The 21,478-nt window shown below is 43.1% G+C and overlaps 1 protein-coding gene across 1 annotated transcript in view; it reads left to right on the top strand.

The window, feature by feature from the left end:
• USP40 (ubiquitin specific peptidase 40) overlaps nucleotides 1–21,478 on the top strand; it is a 64,902-nt gene that overhangs the window by 8,351 nt on the left and 35,073 nt on the right. The window contains 7 exon segments of the mRNA XM_043505765.1: nucleotides 3,762–3,816; nucleotides 3,819–3,904; nucleotides 5,163–5,291; nucleotides 6,330–6,467; nucleotides 6,831–6,938; nucleotides 12,472–12,796; nucleotides 13,326–13,407. Of these exon segments, the coding sequence (XP_043361700.1) occupies nucleotides 3,762–3,816; nucleotides 3,819–3,904; nucleotides 5,163–5,291; nucleotides 6,330–6,467; nucleotides 6,831–6,938; nucleotides 12,472–12,796; nucleotides 13,326–13,407 (923 nt within the window).

Here is a 21,478-nt window from a genome sequence, read left to right as displayed (position 1 = left end):
CATGTGAAGAGACCTCTCATTTTCCCCCGCCCCCGTATGAGAATTGTTAAAGAAAATTTTTTAAATATTTATGTCTTGTGTTAACATGAACATTGTTGCAGTTTCTTACTAGGCCCTGGATGGATGGGGTAAGGTTTGGGCGGTATGAAATATCAATTCATCATCCAGTAATAATTTTCCAGTGATTTACAGCACCACTGCAACACATAATAGTTTAGTCTGAGTTAGTATCCAAGTGTTCATTCAGGCTTAGCAAATTGTAAGATTTTTCTGAATGAGTCTGTCAGTGTAGAAGAGCAGATCTCTTCACTTACCTCAAAATAATCCCCATTGTGGCTGGAGGCAAGAAGGGCCAGAACATGCTGCGGCTAAACGACTTGAAGTAGATCAGAAGACCACAACTGGCTGGTGAAAACAATTTTGTTAAAAGTAGATTATGAACGAATCTTGCTTTCTAGCTAAGACTGATGGCTCTGGGCAGGGTCTGACAAATCCTCTCCTCAAAGGCTACTAAAATTTCCCTGGCAAATGGGAGTGTTTCCAGCACTTTTTACAGAATTAGATTAAACCAGTCGTTAAATGCCTGTGCCTGCTGTACATTAGCACTTCCACTCTTGCTGGTGGTGGATCTGCACCAATGCATAAATATACTTCCAAGTTTTCTCAGTGTGGACATACCTTCTGAACCATGAAGCTGCTTTTTGACGAATACTCTGATCTTGGAGCTGGAGTAGACTCTGCTCTTTTCATGCTTCTTCTGGTCCTGTCTGCACCTCCATGTGGATAAAACAGATGTAAATGCATTGGCTGAACCTCTTTGAGCCTCCAACATTTCTATCCTTTGATGTGGGGGAATTCTGCGTCACTGCACAGTGCAGAATTTTGCAGAAATTAATGTTGTGCATGCAGAGTTTCCTTTTCCCTTCCCACAGAAATGGGCTGCAAAGATGCTGACTGCCACTAGGGACCGCTGGACCTGTCAGAGCCTAGTTCACATCTAGAAGACAAGGCTGGCGGGAGGGGGAGGGAACTGGAGGGTTCCCAGCAGCTGCAGTTCCCAGCACACCCTAAAGGGCAGAGGTGGTGGTGCACAGGAGACTCTGTGCAAGCCCAGGACCCAGCATCAGGCTGTTTCTCCCTCTGGATCCTTGGGCTCTAGGAGATGTGAGTGTCTGGGCCGGCATGGGGAGGCAGAGAAGCAGGAACTGCGTTGTCATAAGGGTTTCTTTAACTTTCTACTCCTGGGGGAATTTTTGTGTGTGTCTGTATTGTTACGAATATGCTTGCTGACAGGTATTTTGAAATAATTACCAAAATTGAAACTGGCATTATTATGTAGTGCTATTTTGTCAAATAAAATGTGCAGAATTTTAAAATATTTGTGCAGAATTTTTTTATTTGTTGGCACAGAATTCCTCCTGGAGTAGGAAATGCAATGATCAGCAAAAGGGAATCTCAAGTTTCCCTGTGTTGAGAAGGCAGGTTAACTACTATAAAAGCTGACTTGCTATCCTTATAGGGCGAGAGCCATACATGTTTAATGCATCTTGTACACTATATGAAAGCTTCTTTTAACTTTTAAAACAAAGAACATATGAAATGGGTTAATTTTGTATTTGAAATATGTAATATATCAGTAGATGTGTTTTTGCAAATACGTCTAACTTACAAGTTAAGTATTAATTGAATTTAACAGATACTAAAAATATAAAGTGCATATTGCATATGGTCTTTATGTACAATGGTAAATATTGACCTAGATTCATATCTGCATTAATATATTTAGGAATAGTTTCAAATATTTTCTGTATGGGAAAGCTGCTTTTTTTTTTTTTTTTTTTGCGCAACGGAAGTACACCTCTACTCCGATATAACACAAATTTGGATATAACGTGGTAAAGCAGCGCTCTGGGGGGCAGGTCTGTGTGTTCTGGCGGATCAGTGCATCAGCGTTTCTGGTTCTGACATGCTGCTCTGAGTGGCATGTTAAGGATGCCGGCTAGGGCCGAGGGGGTTGGATAAGGGGCAGGGGTCTTGGGGGCGGTCAGGGGACAGGAAGCAGGGGGGGTTGGATGGTTTGGAGGTTCTGGGGGTGGGGCGGTCAGGGGATGGGGAACAGGGGCGTTGGATAGGGCGTGGGAGTCCTAGGGGGCCTGTCAGGGAATGGGGGTGTGGATAAGTGGTCGGGGCAGTCAGGGGACAGGGAGCAGTGGGGTTGGGTAGGGGCTGGGGTCTTGGGGGTGATTAGGGACAAGGGGGTCTCTGGAGGGAGCAGTCAGGGGACAAGGGGCTGGAGCGGGGGTTGGATGGGTCAGGGATTCTGAGGGGTCAGTCAGGATGGGAAGTGGCTGTTAATAACCGAAATGCTCAAGGCCAAAGCAAGTTCAATATAACGCAGTTTCACCTATAACGCGGTAAGATTTTTTGGCTCCCGAGGACCGTGTTATTAGGGTAGAGATGTAATTATTTTCACAGAAATTTAGAGGTGTCTGAGAGCTGCTCTGTAAGCAGCAAGCGCAAACCAGCAATCTTGTCCGAACATTAATACCAAAAATTATGGTGTCTTTATTTTTGTCAGGTATGCTTAATTTGCAGATCAGTGCAACTCCACTTGTACAAGAGCTAGACAAGCGGAGAATCACTGCACTCTTGAATCTTCGAGTCAGATCATGGTTGGTGGCATTTTCCACCAACATCACCTGACTGTAAATGTCTGCGAAAGGCACAAGATGGGAAATGGCCAGTGGATCCATAGAATATCAGAGTTGGAAGGAACCTCAGGAGATCATCTTGTCCAACCCCCTGCTCAAAGCAGGACCAATCCTCAATTTTTGCTCCAGATCCCGAAATGGCCCCTTCAAGGATTGAACTCACAACCCTGGGTTTAGCAGGCTAATGCTCAAACCACTGAGCTATCCCTCCCCCCCATGTAGCAGTGGATCAGTCACCCATAACCCTGAATCCCTATTGCCCAGCATACTGTGCAGGGGAGCTCTTAAAGGACTCTCCTGTGCTGTCCAGGAGGTGTGCTTCCCCAGCTCAAGCTCCTTAAACTTTCCTCACCTGTGTAATTGTACCCCAGACTCCTGCATGCATGCACTTTTTCCTCTGTGGGGAAGTGGGCAGGATTATTCACCTCTAAAAGACTGTAAACTGCTTTCATTCATCTCAGTGGACTGTAAACTCTTTAGGCTGTCTGTGTGCTCTGTCCTTCAAAACTGGTATGTCTGAACTCCCTGCAGGAGTCAGAGATTTTTTTCTGATGGGCTTCATAACCTGTCAGGGAAGGAGAAACATTCAGACTAGTGCAGTACTGGATGATTTGTCAAGGAGTGGGTCTGAAAAAAAGGTGGTATAACATCTACTACTTATTACTTGGGTCTCCCTTGAAAGTGTCAAAGAATTGACTAGTGATTGTGTTGGCACTTACTAGAACTAGTCACTATATGTTCATCTGTCCTATGACAAGTAACCGTTTCATATAATATGTAATGTGATGAAAAACATCTTTCGATGTGCTATCAGAATTCTCCTTACATAGTTTGCTTTAATTTTTTTACTTCCACTGTCATTACCTTTGGGATCTTCTTTTTAATGGATGATATCCTTTTACAAAATCCATAATGACTGATTGCTTTCTATTGAAATCTTCTGGGGAACTTTTCTCCTGACAGCCTGAGAGAGTTGTGTTTAGAATGGAGGACATTTTGCTTCTTTCCTGTAATAAACTCGTACTTAAAACTTTTTTGTTCATTTTACAGTCTGCTAAACTACGTAAGTTGCCGCCCTTTCTTACTGTCTCGCTCCTGAGGTTTAACTTGACTTTGAGAAGTGTGAACGATACAAGGAAACAAGCTGCTATACGTTCCCTGTCCGGATTAACCTCAGGCCTTTTTGTGAGCAGGTTTGAACAATTTGTCTTAATTTGTTCTCTGGCTGAATATGTGGGAAATTTACTCTAGGATGAGCCATATTTCATTTTACCTTTTGGTCAGGTCATGGACTATTTACAGGAGAAACTGTATGGCTTTCCCTCTGTCTGCAATCCATCCTTCCAAAAGATCTCTTTCAGTAGTGTTTGTGGTGCGAAAACAAATCTTTTATGTGTAGTACTGACAAATGGGAAAAATCAGTAATAGCATAAAACTGAATTGAACATTCCAGGCAAAAACCTCATTACCTGAAAGTTAGTTGTTGCATTCCATTAATTTTTGTGTTGGTATTCTAATAGCATTAAATAGAAACTCAGTTGTATATGCCACACCACGATAGTTTATGCACTCTTAGAAATCTATACAGATGAATAGTAGACCATATAACCATTCATATAACCAAAACATAGTTACTAACAAAACAAGCCTTTACGTAATTATCTTTATTCCTTAAACTATGTAAATATATACTTACTGCAGACCCACTTTTTTAAGTCTGCTTTCCTAAAATCTTAATCACCATGGTTTTGGTCTTTAAAGTTCTGCAAACTGGCAGTTGAGGAAGAATTTTTCAACATCTTTTGGTGGAGGAGCTTATTATTTGCTTTAATTTAATTTTTGTAAAGGTTAGGCTACATGTGAGTTTTTTTTTTTTTTTGTTAAGCTCCGCAACATTTCAAGAGTTAACGAAGCCTTTTAGAGGGTCAGTGAAATTAGACATCCCCCCTTTCCCCTGCACCAGCATTTCAAGAAGTCGCTTTTAACTTAGAACTCCTAAACTATTTACTTGTAACTTTCCAGAAAATTGCAACTATGACTTGGAGTAAGTGGTGTAAACTTGTTTCTGATAAACATTTTTGTTTCCAAACAAAAGGATTTCAACAGCATTCAACTGAAATATTCAACACAATATTAGCTAATGGAGCTGCTAACTATACTTTGATAAGTATGAATAGTAATTTCAGAGAGAGCAGAGTTGGCATGTTTCAGTAGTTGAATAAACATACTTTTATGTTGACCACTGTTACTGAAAATATTTTACTTCTAATGTAGTTAAATGCATCTTTGGCTGGGTTCAAATGTATCTTTAACTCTGGATAATGGTGGATAACAGAGAACTGCATTGATTGATCCTTTTCCCCTAAAACACCTGAAGTTTTGTCCACAGTGTAAAATCCTTCTTTAGTTGTGTAAAGACTTACAGGGTTTATTAATTTCCTCTTGTTTTAGACTCAGTTGGATGATTTGGAGTATATGTATGAGCTCTTCTCTGTTATTATACACAAAGGTGGCTGCTATGGAGGACACTACCATGTTTATATCAAAGATGTTGATGCATTAGGAAATTGGCAATTGAAAGTAAGTCTAGTACACTCATTTTGTATGGCTTTTCTCCTGCTTGTCAAGTTTCAATTCCTTGATGTATTATTAAGTACACTGTGTATCAACAAAAATAATCTAGTGAGGCATTTGTTCAAGCTGTCCTTTCATGGCCTTGTCATGCACTCAGCTGATGTGAAGAGACCCTTTATTCAGTCAAGGAATGATTTCTTCTAAGGAGACTGGAAACTGTATCAAACCTTGTGACTAGATTTGGTTGTCTATTCGCTATCCTGCTGAGTTAGGTCACAGCATATGATTTAGAGAGGGATTTAGGCTCCAAGGGGCTATCAAGTTTACAAAGCTAAGACTTTTAGAGAGGTAGGGGCAGTAAGCTCCAAGGGGCTTTAAGTTAAGCTAAGGAGTCAGTGGGCTAAGCCCTTTTAGAAGGTCCTTCATCTGTGAGGCTGGCCAGCCCATATCAAAAATTGCCAATGACCTCAGCATCTATAAAAGCCAATGTCTTATACAGTATGAGGTTTGATAATCCTCTTCAAAAATTATTTTGTTACACTGTAAAAGCTCATGGGATTTCTGTTCACTGAACCTTGTCTGCACTGGCAATCTTTGAATCTAACATTTGACATCTCATCTGACAGGCTGCATCATGAGGGTTGAGGAGGGGTATGGAAATTAGGAGGGGCAGTAACTGAGTGATCAGGAGCCTTCTATAGACAACAGTAATAGGGCCAGCCTTGCATACCAAAGTGTTTTGCCACCCAGCGTGGAAATGGTATTTCGCTCCTCTGAGCATCCAAGTTAATTTAAAAAAAGGAGGTGGGGGGAGTGGAGCAGCCAAGCAGTATGATGCCTGCCCCTATGGCAACCCTGTTGGTGAGTAAGTGTGTGTGTGGTCTGATATGACCTCTTCAATGACATTTTTCTCCACCTTTAACTGCTACAGTTACACATGGGTACTCATAATTTTGAAAGAGAAAAGAATCTGTGCTAGAAAGCAAAAGGAAAATACAGGTCTCTGTTTGAAATAATAGTATTTACTAATCTTTATTTCCATAGCCTTGTAGTAAGGACCCCATCAGTGATCTTTTTCAGGAGGAGAGCAAACTGATGACTGAAGAGAAGGTTCAGAAAGATACTGAAAATATCAAAGAAATGGAGAATCCACTGACAATCCTGAAAGGGATTTTATCAGAGGTATGGTATGTAAACGGATCATTACTGCTCCCTGTTAATTACTGATCTGGAAGAGGGGAGGGGGAAATACACAGGGTGGGTAAGTGAAAAGAATCTAAACTTGTCCTAGTAATTTAGCAAGGAGCATGAGACTGAAAGTGTGAAGTTGATTTTTAATATAAAAGTAGCCATCCACTGGATTTCTCTGAATACTTGTTTGGCCACTCCATTAGTAGCCTTAAATAGTTTACTCAAGCTGTTGCAAAGGTTAGCAAAACCTATTAGTTTATTACCATTCCTGTTTATTGCATACTTCTTGATTGTGTGTTTGAGGTTTTGCTCACCACTTCTTCATCTCAAAGTCTGTTAACTATGTTCCTTTAGGAAGAATCTAAACAAATTCCTGTGGATCAGCTAGGGCAGAAACTATTGGAGAAAAAAGGAATGTCCTGGAACAAAAAATACAGGAAACAATATGGACCAATACGAAAGGTAAGAAAAACAGTAAAACTCTAACAGATACATTTAGTTAAATTTTAGCTAAACCTATTACTAACAAATCACTTCACATTTTTCAGTTTAAGAAAAATTTTTAAACTTGTGTTCTTATAAAATTTCAAATGTTAAGAACAATAAGAGAAACAGTGGCTCTCCTTTCCCAGCAGGCAATCTGTGATGTAAGTCTAATATATGAATGAAAATGCATATAGCAATGTATTTAGAAATGTCAGTGTATATATAGAAATATAACGATGATTTAAAAAATACAGTATACTTGAATTAGCAACTCAGTAGTCATAATTGTAATGAGACTCTTGTTCTGAGTCCTACCCATTGGTAATTTAGAACCCATCCAAAAATTACTACTTGTAGTAAATTCTCAGGCTTGCCAGCTCAAGAATTGCATTACAATAGTAAAGGAAACTGCTGCATTTGAATTTTGAGTTTGAACTCATTTTTAACCTTTTGAATGATTCCTCTTAAGAGTTGTGACACACAGGCCCATTGGTAGGTCATCACTCTGTAACTCTTGTCAGGCCAGAAAAATTCATGACACCTACCACTTTGCTGTCAGTATTTATCTATAAAGGATGTTGTGTGAGGTATCAAATGAAAGCTTAGATTATGCTGGTCATAAGTATTGCCAGATATATGTATGCATGTTATTTAAGAAGGCGTATGCATGTATTTAAAATATGTTTAGAATCTGTGTTCCAGACAGGGTTGATGATCCGTCCATTGATGATGCATGCCCTGTCACCCAGTCTCAGCTTCTGGCAAACAGAGGCTAGGGACACCATTCCTGCCCATCCTGGCTAATAGGTCAATCAGTGACTATCTTCCATGAATCTATCTATCTCCCTTTTGAACCCCGTTATAGTATTGGCCTTCACAACACCCTTTGGCAAGGAGTTCCAGAGGTTGACTGTGTGTTGCGTGAAAAAATACTTTCTTGTGTTTGTATTAAACCTGCTATCTATTAATTTCATTTGGTGGCCCCTGGTTCTTGTATTGAGAAGGAGTAATAACACTTCCTTATTTACTTTCTCTATACCAATCATGATTTTATAGATCTCTATCATATCCCCCCCGTAGTCACCTTTTTCCAAGCTGAAAAGTCCCAGTTTTATTAATCTCTCCTCATACAGAAGCCGTTCTATACCCCTCATCATTTTTGTTGCCCTATTCTGAACCTTTTCCAATTCCAGTATATCTTTTTTGAGATGGGGTGACCACATCTGCACGCTGTATTCAAGGTGTGGGCGTATCATGGATTTATATAGAGGCAATATGATATTTTCTGTCTTATTATCTATCCCTTTTCTTGATGATTCCCAACGTTCTGTTCGCTTTTTTGACTGCCGCTGCACATTGAGTGGATGTATTTCATAGAACTATCCACAAGACTCCAAGATCTCTTTCTTGAGGTGGTACCAGCTAATTTAGACCCCATAATTGTATATGTGTATTAGATTATGTTTCCAATGTGCATTACTTCGCGTTTATCAACATTAAATTTCATCTGCCATTTTGTTGCCCAGTCACCCAGTTTTGTGAGAGCCTCTTGTAGGTCTTCACAGTCTGCCTGGGACCAGACTATCTTGACTGGTTTTGTATCATCTGTAAATTTTTGCCACCTCACTGTTTACCCCCTTTTTCAGATAGATTCATGAATATGTTGAATAGGGACTGGGCCCAGTACATATCCCGGGGGGACACACCACTGTTTACCTCTCTCCATTCTGAAAACTGACTATTTATTCCTACCCTTTGCTACTGTTTCCTATCTTTTAAACAATCTATGAGAGAACCTTCCTCTTATCCCACGATTGTTTATTTTGCTTAAGAGCCTTTGGTGAGGACCTTGTCAAAGGGCTTTCTGAAAATCTAAATACACTATATCCACTGGATCTCCTTTGTCTGCATGCTTGTTGACGCCTCATCTGATTATCTGAAGAAATGAATAAGGCTAAAATCAGGCTCTTAGTACTGACTTTGAAAGAATCTGCCTATTAAATATTACTACTAACCATAGTCCTGTGCTAATACCCACCCCCTTCCCCCCACCCAGCCTACAACAAATAAGGTTTACATTCAGGGAGCTCAAAAAGCAATGTCCCTTTAGGCAATAGAATTGTATTTCCTAAAGTATGTGTCAGGCACTTGATTGTACATAGTCTATGTCTTCTTTCCTTTCTCACTCCTGTTTTTATATTACTTTCTGTCTATTCCCTTAAAATTACAGCCAGAAACTGGGATTGGGTGACAGGGCATGGATGAGCAGCTTTTTGCCAGATAAGAGGGTGTGAAATCACCTATCCACGCTGTCTCTATTGTAAATTATACATTGGGAAACCAACACAAAGGAAGCTGCATTTGAGAAAGTCCAACAGGAAATGTCAGGTTGGGGGATGTGAAATCAACATGGGAAGACGCCAGAAACTAAAACCATAGGGAAGTTGTCTTGTTTCTGGCATCAAAACAATTAATTTTGGGGAAATATAAGGAGAAGCAAAAAATACATGTTGTTATCCATTTCGCTGAGCAACACCCTTGGCAGTGGGGAGTGGTTCATGAAAAATCTGGATCCAGGTTAAGCCTGAAAACTAGCAAGTTCTGTAAGGCCTGTCTCTACTGTGGGGGGAGATCAATCTAAGATATGCAACTTCAGCTACGAGAATAGCATAGCTGAAGTCCACGTATCTTAGATTGACTTAGAATCACTTACTTTGCTTCCTCGCGGCGCGGGATCGACATCCGCCGCTCCCCCATCGACTCCGCTTCCGCCTCTTGCCGTGAGGGAGTTCCGGAGTCGACAGCAGAGCGATCGAGGATCGATTTATCGCGTTTACACTAGACGTGATAAATCGATCCTCGATAGATGGATCACTACCCAGCGATCCATGGCCTAGAAAAGGTTTCAGGTGAGAAACTGCTTTAGATAAGATTAACTTGCTAGAGCTAAGTTTTGGTCTTGTAGAAGCATGTTATCTATTTGTTTTTATTATTCTTACTGAACCATCACTTGAATTCGTGACTCTCTGTTCATTATTCGCAAAAAGAAAAGGAGGACTTGTGGCACCTTAGAGACTAACAAATTTATTAGAGCAGAAGCTTTCGTGCGCTACAGCTCACTTCATCGGATGCATTTGGTGGAAAAAAACAGAGGAGACTATGCATCCGATGAAGTGAGCTGTAGCTCACGAAAGCTTATGCTCTAATAAATTTGTTAGTCTCTAAGGTGCCACAAGTACTCCTTTTCTTTTTGCGCATACAGACTAACACGGCTGCTACTCTGAAATCTGTTCATTATTAATACACTTATTTTTGATTTTATTATAAATAGAGTGTGATTCCTTAGCTGAACCAGATAGGCTGGTATGTCCCCTGTCTGTGTGGAGACAGCGAACTTGGTCATTTCTGTGAGTGTCCAGTGTCAGGAGCTGGATACTACAGGGGAATGCTGTTCAAGGGGGCTCAGGGATTGGGGTGCACCTAAAGTTAATCTGCAGGGCAATGTAAAGGTTGGCAGAGCTTCTGATGAGATTGTTTTGGTGGTCAACAGACTAGAGTGACAGGGAGCTGACACCTAGTTTAGCACTAGCAAGTCTCTCTCTAGCTGAGCAATCAGATAACAAGATGACTTACAGTCCTGAGCACTCCCAAAAAAGCTTCACTGAACTGCAAAACTATTTTCACATTTTGAATAATTCAAAAATAGTTTACATTGTGAAATTCGAACAGCTCTCTTAGAGGAGTAGCTTCTTTGCTGCGATTGAAAGTAAACTGAGAAATAACCTATGAGCAAAAAAGCATACTGAACATACACAATGATTTCTGTCATGATTGAATGTCTGTTAAGAATTATTATGTGCATGCACATATGTGTGGGTTTTCATGATGTCAGTACATTTAGTGAACAGATCTGTCTGACATGATCTGATTAATGCACGTGTGTGCTTATTTGAATGAGACTGAACATACACTGAAATTAACTCATTTGATACTTCAAGAATGTGCTTTTGTTAGTGATCAGAAATTACACTTATCTGAGGTTTGGATTTACTATATAAAGTGCTTATATTGTAAGCTGTCTGGGGCAGGGAGTGTCTTTCTGTGTATTTGTACTTCACTTGGTACAATCAAGGTTGGGACCTCTGGATGCTCCTGAAATATAAAGGCCCCAAAACACTAGTCCTATGGACGAATGACAAATTTAAAGTCCACAAGCTCCGATTTGATATGGTGCAGTGATATAAAGTATTCATTTTCATCCATGAAAAATCTTGTTCTGGTTTATCATCTTTCCTCTCCCCGTTGCTGTCCTATTCCCCACCCAACATTCCACTTCAATTTGCCTGTTTGCTGGGCTTGATATCAGTGCTGTTTGTCAACGCTCTGTCAGGTTACTTATCTATCCTGTTTGTCTCCAGAGGTAGGCCACTGTAACAGAGGATTCTCTCTTAAATTAAGGAACGATATTAGTTCAACAACAAAAACCTTGTAATGGGTTTTATTCTGGAGATTTGCTGAGAAACACATACAAGAAGAAAACAAAATGACATACAATAAATAAAAACTAAATAGGGAAAACTCTGGGAGTTAGGAAACAACCCCGTCCTTTGGTCTTTTATGTGCAGTTCTACTTTAACAAAGGTTTCAGAGTAGTAGAGTAATAGTCTGTATCCACAAAAAGAAAAGGAGTACTTGTGGCACCTTAGAGACTAACAAATTTGTTAGTCTCTAAGGTGCCACAAGTACTCCTTTTCTTTTAACAAAGGTGTTTACTATGTCTGTTTGCCAAGTAGCTGTTCTTAGTTTTCTGTATTCACTTCGGGATCCTGTTTGGGCTGTCAGTCCCTAACCTATTTTTATTATTTCATACTTTAATTTAATGAAGGTTTTATTTCCTGTAGTTCTCATTGTAGACTTTTTTGGGAGGTGTCAGGTAAGCAGGGCTATGGCAAAAGCTGAGAGAGACCAGGGTTCAAGTTCTGTGAAAGCTACAGTGTGCTAGTGAACCAAGCTGTATTCTGTTTAGGTGAGAGACACTTTCTGCATTCTTCTTCAGAAGGCAGGAGCAAAGCACTTTTGAAAATCTGGGGTCCTTATATGGTGTCAAGTTGAATACCAAATGATTTTAGGCCAGTAACTTTAATATTCCTGACTTTAGTCTGATCTCACTCTTGATGCTGTATTTTTTTCTTTGTTTGTGGTAGTGCTTACAGTGTGGCTGGCACTTTCCAGACAAGAAGGGAAGTTCCTGCCCTCAGAAGCTTGCAGCCTAAGGATTGACACATGAGAGAGAAGGGAGCAACAAAAGGGGTTTTCTATAGAAATCAAGATGACTCACTATAGGAAGCATGGTAGAAGCAGATTTTTCAGAGATGCCTAAAAGTGGGTGTTATTTCAGGGAGGTCAAGCCATGCAAAGACTTGCAGGTGGCAAATGCAGCTTTGCACAAGTAATAGACGTTTCCTTCATTATGACAGTACTGCTTTTCTTTGTTTTTCTTTCTTTTCAGTATTTGCAGAATCATTCTCAGATATTTCGACTTAGTCCTGATGATAATAAGGTTAGTCTAAAGGAGATGTACCATAAGCTCCAATTTGGGTCAGATTCCCAAGGACAAGGTGTGCAAAGCCCTTCTCAGAACAATCATGTCCAGTGGACTTCAGAAAGTCTGTGTACAGTACTAAAGGACAGCGCTTCTGGTTCCCATTGGTTTGACTTGAATGATTCAAAAGTCCAGCCCATTAAGGAGAAGGATATTGAGAAACAATTTCAGGGTAAAGAGAGTGCCTACATGCTGTTTTATCGAAAATCCCAGTTGAAAAGACCATCTGAAGGTATGAAAAATACTCACCATGACAGATTCTTCTTCCTTCCACAAAATTACTTTTACTTCAAACAAACAAACAAACCGAACAACCCAGCAGTGGAGTTCTTGTATATATTTTCTGTTCAGAAGGAATACAAAAATCCTCCCACTACATAATGGAGGAAAGGGTTAGCAGGAGATTTAATGGGGTCGTGTGAATGGTAGTGATAAATTAGGCAGGTAATGGTCTCCAGATGCCAAGATTTTCCAGCATCTTCCACAAACTGGCAAATTACCTCACTATTGTAATGAAAATACAAGCAACAATTTTTATAACCGTTATATCTAGTATTTCATTAAGTAAGACTTAATAGGAATAGAAACAGAAATAAAATGTGCAGATTGTATGTACGTGTAATTTAAGAGAACCCACCACATACTTCATTAAAGACTTTAAAAGATTACCATATTGGGTGGCCTGGCCTTGAGCACCTTCTAGCCCTCTCAGTATGGCTTATACAACTAAATCCAAACTAACCAGCTTGCTTTGGTCACAGCACAAGCAAATCCAAGATATCGGGTTCCTGGCCATCTCTTGAGTGAAATGGATGCTGCCAACATCGAACTGCGGAAGAGAAGGTATGTAATATAATCATCATCATCATCATCCTTTTTCATTTGTAGATCTCAAAATGCTTTACAAAGGAAGGAAAATATCGTTATCCTAATTTTGCAGATGAGAAACACTGAGGGTATGTCTACAGTACGAAATTATTTCGAAATTATTCGAATTTTCGGAAGCTATTTTGTACATTTGGTCTTCTGTGTCCCCACTAAAGCGCGTGAATTTGGCGGAGTGCGTCCACAGTAACAAGGCTAGCATTGAATGTCGGAGTGGTGCACTGTGGGTAGCTATCCCACAGTCCCTGCTGCCCATTGGCATGTTGGGTTAAGCTCCCAGTGCATGATGGGGCAAAAACATTCTCGTGGGTGTTTCTGGGTGTGTCGTCAGTCGCTCCTCCCTTTGTGAAAGTTCCGGCAGACAATTGTTTCATGCCTTTTTGGTGTGCAGACGCCATACTGCTTTCAGCAGATGGTGCACCGCTGCTCTCCTGCTACTATGAATCCACCTCTCATTTCCTCGCATCTTCCTATGTAATCTCTACTATCTACTCTTTCTCTTCCTCATCGAACGCTTCCGCTGCCAACTCTGCTCGGCCATCGTGAACCGAGCAGCACAGCTTCTGCCGCCAACTCTACTCTCCCGCTATTGCCATGCTTTCGAGCTTCTACATGTTGCCTGTCCTGGGCTCCCGCCTCCGTGAAAGCTACAGAATACAACCATTTCCCGCCTTTTTTTTGGCTATTATGAACCGAACAGCACCTCTTCCGCTGCCACTCTGCTCTCCTATGTTTCACGCCCTTTTTCCAGGATTACCCATGCAGGCGCCATAGCCATGGAGCCTGCTCAGATCTCCGCTGCAGTTTTGACCATTGTAAATACCTCGCGCATTATCCAGCAGTATGTGCAGTACCTGCGAAACTGGGCAAGGAAGCGACGACAGCGTGATTACGATAGTGATGAGGACATGGACATAGACGTTCCTAGAAGCATGGCATGTGGCGATTGGGAGATCATGGTGGCGTTGGGCCAGGTTCATGCCGTGTAACACTGATTCTGGGCCTGGGAAACAAGCACAGAGTGGTGGGACCGCATAGTGTTGCAGGTTTGGGATGATCCCCGGTGGCTGAGAAACTTTTTTGTATGCGTAGGGCCACTTTCATGGAACTTTGTGACTTGCTGTCCCCTGCCCTGAAGCGCAAAGAAACCAGAATGAGAGCAGCCCTCGCAGTTGAGAAGCGAGTGGCCATAGCCCTGTGGAAGCTTGCAACGTCCGACAGCTACCGGTCAGTCGGGAATCAGTTTGGAGTGGGGGAAATCTACTGCGGGGGCTGCTGTGCTGCAAGTAGCCAACGCAGTCATTGACCAGCTGCTATCAAGGGTAGTGACTATGGGAAATGTGCAGACCATTGTGTATGGCTTTAATGCGCTGGGGTTCCCTAACTGCCGTGGGGTGATAGACGGATTGCATATCCCTATCTTGGCCCCAGAACACTGGGGTGGCCAGTACATAAACCGCAAGGGGTACTTTTCCATGGTGCTGCAAGCACTGGTGGATCACGAGGGACATTTCACCGACATCAACGTGGGATGGCCGGGAAAGGTGCATGACACTCGCATCTTCAGGAACTCTGGTCTGTTTGAACAGCTGCAGGAAGGAACTTACTTCCCAGACCAGAAAATTACTGTTGGGGATGTTGTGAAATGCCTATAGTTGTCCTCAGGGACCCAGCCTATCCCTTAATGTCATGGCTCATGAAGCCATATGCAGGCACCCTGGACAGTAGTAAGGAGCAGTTCAACTATAGGCTGAGCAAGTGACGAATGGTGGTAGAATGTGTGTTTGGACGTTTGACAGCACGCTGGTGCAGTTTACTGACTCGGTTATATCTCAGCACAACCAATATTCCAATTGTAATTGCCGCTTGTTGTGTGCTCCACAATACCTGTGAGAGTAAGGGGGAGACATTTATGGTGGGGTGGGAGGTTGAGGCAACTCGCCTGGGTGCGCAGGGTGCGCTGCACATCAGAAAAGCTTTGAAAGCCAGTTTCATGACTGGCCAGGGTACGGTGTGACAGTTGTGTGTGTTTCTCTTATAGTTACCCGCCCCTTATATATATGAAAAAAAATAAAGTCACAGTTATTTAAAAACCATTCTTTATTATTTGTTGCACAAAACGTTGAAAGAAATCAGAAGTTAGATGGGGGGGTATTGGGTTAGAGGGGTGGAGGAGGAAAGGACAAGTCATAGAATATCAGGGTTAGAAGGGACCTCAGGAGGTCATGTAGTCCAACCCCCTGCTCAAAGCAGGACCAATCCCCAACTAAATCATCCCAGCCAGGGCTTTGTCAAGCCTGACCTTAAAAACTTCTAAGGATGGAGATTCCACCACCTCCCTAGGTAACGCATTCCAGTGTTTCACCACTCTCCTAGTGAAAAAGATTTTCCTAATATCCAACCTAAACCTCCCCCACTGCAACTTGAGACCATTACTCCTCGTTCTGTCATCTGCTACCACTGAGAACAGTCTAGATCCATCCTCTTTGGAACCCCCTTTCAGGTAGTTGAAAGCAGCTATCAAATCCCCCCTCATTCTTCTCTTCCGCAGACTAAACAATCCCAGTTCCCTCAGCCTCTCCTCATAAGTCATGTGTTCCAGTCCCCTAATCATTTTTGTTGCCCTCTGCTGGATGTTTTCCAATTTTTCCACATCCTTCTTGTAGTGTGGGGCCCAAAACTACTAGTAGTGTCCAGCTACTCCAGATGAGGCCTCACCAATGTCGAATAGAGGGGAACAATTGTGTCCCTTGATTTGCTGGTCCAGAAACCAAATCAAAATTTAGGATATGCCAGCTTTCTACTGCTTGTGCAATCCTCTGGGATTGACTGTGTGGGTTCTGGAACCCCTCCTTACCCCCGTGTTCTTGGGTGTCTGGGTGAGGAGGCTATGGAACTTGGGGAGGAGGAAGGGTGGTTTTCCAGGGGCTGAAGCAGCGGTCTGTGGTCTTGCTACCTTTCTCGCATTAGATTCACCATACAGCGGAGCATGTCAGTTTGCTCCCCCATGAGCTTGACCATAGCATCCTGCCTGCTCTCATCACACATGTCCCTCCTTTCTTCGTATTCATGTAACACTTTACGCGACTCCGCAATTTGTCTCCACGCATTCAGCTGGGCCCTATCAGTGCGGAAGGATTGCATGAACTTGGCAAACATGTCGTCCTGAGTTCGTTTTTTCCGCCTTCTTATCTGGACCAGCCTCTGGGACGGAGTAGATAGGGGCTGTGTTGAAACAGTTGCATCTGCTACAGGAGAAGAAAAAAGGAGGGTAGTATTTTAAAAGATACATTTTAGAGAACAAAGGGGACACTCTTTCTCAGTGAAACAGGCAATTCATAGTACACAGCACTTGTTCTTTCTGTACAAGGTCTCATTTTGCTTGTTATACTGAAGTGCCTGCCACTTTGGTGTGAGTAAGCCATCACATGTGGCTGGGCAACAGAATTCAGCTTGCAGGCATACGTGGTAAGCCCTAGGGGCACGCAGGTTTCTGCTTCTTCCGCACTCATTTCAATGCTTTCAAACTGCCAGGTCCCCTTTCCCATTGCAAGCAATGCCTGATGGGTTTGCCATATAAAAGGAGGGCCTGCGGACTCTCTGGGATGATCGCTTCACCCTCCCCCTTCCCTCCCTCCCGTGCGTGTGTGCGCGCGCGTGCGCACACACACTCGCTCTGTGTGGCTCCGATGAGGCTCTGTGCAGGGATGAGCCCTTTAAACTAAACGTGAACAGCCCAGCGCGGCTGGGTTTCTTCCAAACCCCTGGCTCCGATCAAGCTCTCACTCAACAGAAGTGCCTTCTCCAGGGTCATGGTCTGGGAGCATGCCTTCGGAGTGGTGGGAGGCTATTGGCTCTAGCGTTAAGAATAGTTCCTGGCTGGGGGGGAAACGGATTCCCTACTTGCCGCCTGTGCACTGTTGTCGTCCTCCTCCTCCTTTTCCTCCAAAAACGCATCCTCCTCGCTCCGTGCTACTCCCCCTTTGCAGGTGTCAATGGACAGCGGTGGGGTAGTTGTGGCATCACCCCCCATAATTACATGGCGCTTCTACTGTGAGCTGCATGCATGGGGCTGTGACCCAGAGCGCCCGTTCTCCTCCTTGGCTTTTTGGTATGCTTGCCTGAGCTCCTTGATTTTTGTATGACACTGCTCTGTGTCCCTGGAGTAGCTTCTTTCCATCATGGCCCTGGAGACTTTAGCGTACGTTTTTGCGTTTCTTTTTTTTTTTTTTTGGAACCGTAGTTCTGCCATAACAGATTCATCTCCCCAACATGCGATGAGATCCAGTACCTCCCGTTCGGACCATGCTGGAGCTTGTCTGCGAATCTGGGACTATGTGGTCTCTTGTGATGGTGGACTCTGCATGGTTGTCTGTGCTGATGCTGACCAAACAGGAAATTAAAAAGTTCCCGGGGCTTTTACTGCCTACCTGGCTAGTGCATCAGAGTTGAGAGTGTTGTCCAGAGCGGCCACAAGGGAGCATTCTGGGGTAGTTCCCAGAGGCCAATAACGTCGAATTGCGTCCACAGTACCTGTAACCCGGAACTGCGATCTCGATTTTAGCGCTACTCCTCTTGCCGAGGTGGAGTACAGAAATCTGATTAAAGAGCTCTCTAAATAGAAAAAACTGATTTGGTCGTGCGGACGGAATCAGTTTTATTTCAAAGTAACTCAGCTAATTCCGAAATAACCGCGTACTGTAGATCAGGCCTTAGTCATGTAGATGAAATGACTAACCCAGAGGTGGGCAAACTTTTTGGCTGGAGTGCCACGTCGGGGTGCAAAATTGTATGGAGGACTGGGTAGGGAAGGCTGTGCCCCCCAAACAGCCTGGCCCCTGCCCCCTATCCATCCCCTCCCACTTCCCGCCCCCTGACTGCCCCCCTTAGAACCCCTGACCCATCCAACCCGCACTGCTCCTTGTCCCCTGACCACCCCGTCCCAGGACCCCCTACCCCAAACTGCCCCCCCCCGGGATCCCACCCCCTATCCAACCGCCTGCTCCCAGTCCCCTGACTGCCCTGACCACTATTCACCCCCTTACCTGACAGGCCCCCCCCGGGACTCCCACGCCCTATCCAACCCCCCGCCCCCCCGTTCCCTGCCCCCTGACCGCCCCAGAACCTCCGCCCCATCCAACCGCTCCCTGTCCACTGACTGCCCCCTGGGACACCCTGCCCAACCTCCCCTCTGCCACGTGCCGCCCCCTTACCATGCTGCTGAGAGCAGCAGGAGCTCGTAGCCCCACTGCCTGCACAGCGGCATGGCTGCAGGGGAGGGAGGACGGTGGGGGAGGGCCAGAGCTAGCCTCTCCTGCCCAGAGCTCAAGGGCCAGGCAGGATGGTCCCGTGGGCTGGATGTGGCCCGCAGGCCGTAGTTTGCCCACCTCTGGACTAACCCAAGGTCACATAGCAGGTCATTGGTGAATCCAGGAATTAGAATCAAGGATTCCTGACTCTAGTCCGCTGCCTTCTCCACTACCTCCCTGTTAACACTTCTTTACTGGCCTACTTTCTCAGGCAAACGAATATAATTGCATAACAAGTTCACTTAAAAATTTTTTGAAAAATTGTGCTAGACTGAAGTAAATTAATGTAGCTCCAGGGATAGAGTGGAAAGACTTTTCTTAGAGCTATCTTTATAGAGACATGGGGGTGTGGTGGAGGGAAGGAACCACTCTACAATAAAACAGCAGATATGTAGCAGAACAGAAAATTTCATTTAAACTGTGCTACTGGAATTCACTCTCTGCAATCTTAAAACCCAAAGTTCTCCAAATGGGGCCTTAAGTGATGTATAGGCTTTGTGTGGACCCTTTGCATAGGGTGAATTTTATTTTTTATAAAAACATTGTTTTTATTGTCTTATTTGGTATCTTTCAGATTAAAGTGGATGCAAGTAGCAGAAATCAGGGCTGATGTGCCTTTTTGGTCTTAGCTGTAGATCTTAGGTCTCTGAGCAGCTTCTGCATATTTGTCTCCATTGTGCATTTGTGTTAGAATATTGATGTGCAAGTGGGGTACAAAAACTAAGATAGGGTTATCCTCCTTAAAACAAGTTAATTATATTACAAATGGATCTTTGAAGGACTCGGAAGAAATCAGCACTATTTAACAAACATTTTAGCATGTTTTTGGAGGGTTTCTTTATTCTGCACTGCACAATGCATAGATCATTTGCTTCTTTGAGGGCCTGTGATACTTTGAGGTTCAACCCAGATCAGTAAGGAGTTTTGTTATCACCTGCCCTGTAAACTTTGAGTGTCTTAAATGCTATGGTGCTTTGGCTCACCGTCCTGACGCCAGCAGCCAAGCATCCATATCATACCCTAGCTTCTACTGGCCATTTACTTTTTCAGGATGACCTCAACACCCCTCTGTCCCAAATTTCCACAAAGCCATCTGCCCTGTACTGTCCCTGTAACTTTTTGCTGTAAGTTAAATTTGCTGCTCTCTTAAAGAAGCAGTACACAGCAGCTTGTTACTTTAACTGTTCCCTTAACTTAACTTAACACATACTATTTTAACCAAAGCACTGAACTGGTTTATAGTAAAATTAAAACAAAGGTAATAAAGTCAAAGGTTTAACTGATACCAAGCATAAGGAATAAAGATTGAAGGGATTACAGGCAAACAAAAGTAAAAATATGCTTCTTAAGATTAAAACTAAATTTCAGCAAATTACAGTCTTTACTAGGAAGATTTCTCACCTATATTCAGTTCCCAGAGATTTCAACTCCCCTGTCTCAAGGATCCATCATTCTCTGATTTCAAGAGCTCTGGCCCCTTTAGTCCCTGAAGTAATAGATAACTATGGGGTTGTCTTCCCTTTCTTTCTATAGACCAGTAAATCACTTAAAAGTATTCTTTGAAAAATAAGCCCAAGCAAGACTGCTGTCTCTTGCTGGGGTGTAAACATGTGCTGTCTTTGCAAAGTTCATTGATCCTGTTTCAAGAGCAGGAAGGCTTCCTGAGCGTGTGTGATTTCCTCCAGGTGCAACCTGAACTGCTGAGTCCCCTTAAATCTTCAGTCCGGGGTGCCTTTTATACTGCTTTGTTAGTGAATAGAAGACCTCTCCAGGCTCTGATCACTCACAGCCACCAGCATGCAAAATCACTCCCAGCTGAATACATGAATGCTATGCCCAGTCATCTATGAATAAACACAGGGCGACATCTGCATATCCCTCAGACCCAGCCTTGCCCCCCCAGAAATGTGCGTCTTGTACTGTTCAGTATCCCACTGGACCATACAAACTCATAAATTAGTTTGTCATTCCAGCATAGGGAAATGAAAATGGACTAGCCTTGTTGTCTCAAGTGGAGGCTTCCCAAACACTTCAATTAAACACCCTGGTTTAGATAAAACAATAAAAAAGTTTATTAACTAGAGAAAGATATATGTTAAATGATTGTAAGTGATAAGGCATATAAGTTATAGCTGGTTACAAAATAAATAAAAAGATAAACATGGAAGTTAATTCCTTAACTTTACCAAGCTAAATAAGATTTGAAAGCAAAAAAAGTTTCTCTCACCCAAAAACTCTCAGCGGTCCATACTAACTGGAAAGCCTTCCAGCTAGGACAGTAGTTCTCAAACTTTTATACTGGTGAGCCCTTTCACAGAGCAAGCCTCTGAGTGTGACCCCCCCCCCCTTATAAATTAAAAACACTTTTAAATATATTTAACACCATTATAAATGCTGGAGGCAAAATGGGGTTTGGGGGGAATGCTGACAGCTCGCGACCCCCTGAGGGGTCCTGATCCCCAGTCTGAGAACCCCTTAGCTAGGACTACTCCCCCCAGTTCAATGATGCTCCTATTGTCTTTCAAGTGATCTTGCTGCTGTGAGTAGAGAGGGGGGAGGAGAGATGAGGAAGCAGTCACTGTCTCTCCTTTTTGTTCTCTGACCTTTGTAGTGGAAAAGTCTTTGCTGGGTCATGGGGTCGGGCAGTTCCATAGTGTAAGTGAGCTGCCAACAGTCCGTCAGGTGAATTGTAAATTTCTTGTTTACAACTCCCCTGCTGG

The sequence above is a fragment of the Dermochelys coriacea genome, chromosome 11 (assembly GCF_009764565.3).
Source record: "Dermochelys coriacea isolate rDerCor1 chromosome 11, rDerCor1.pri.v4, whole genome shotgun sequence".
NCBI lineage: Eukaryota > Metazoa > Chordata > Testudines > Dermochelyidae > Dermochelys > Dermochelys coriacea.
Note: the sequence above shows the minus strand (reverse complement) of the source record. Positions and strands in the feature narration are given on the sequence as shown.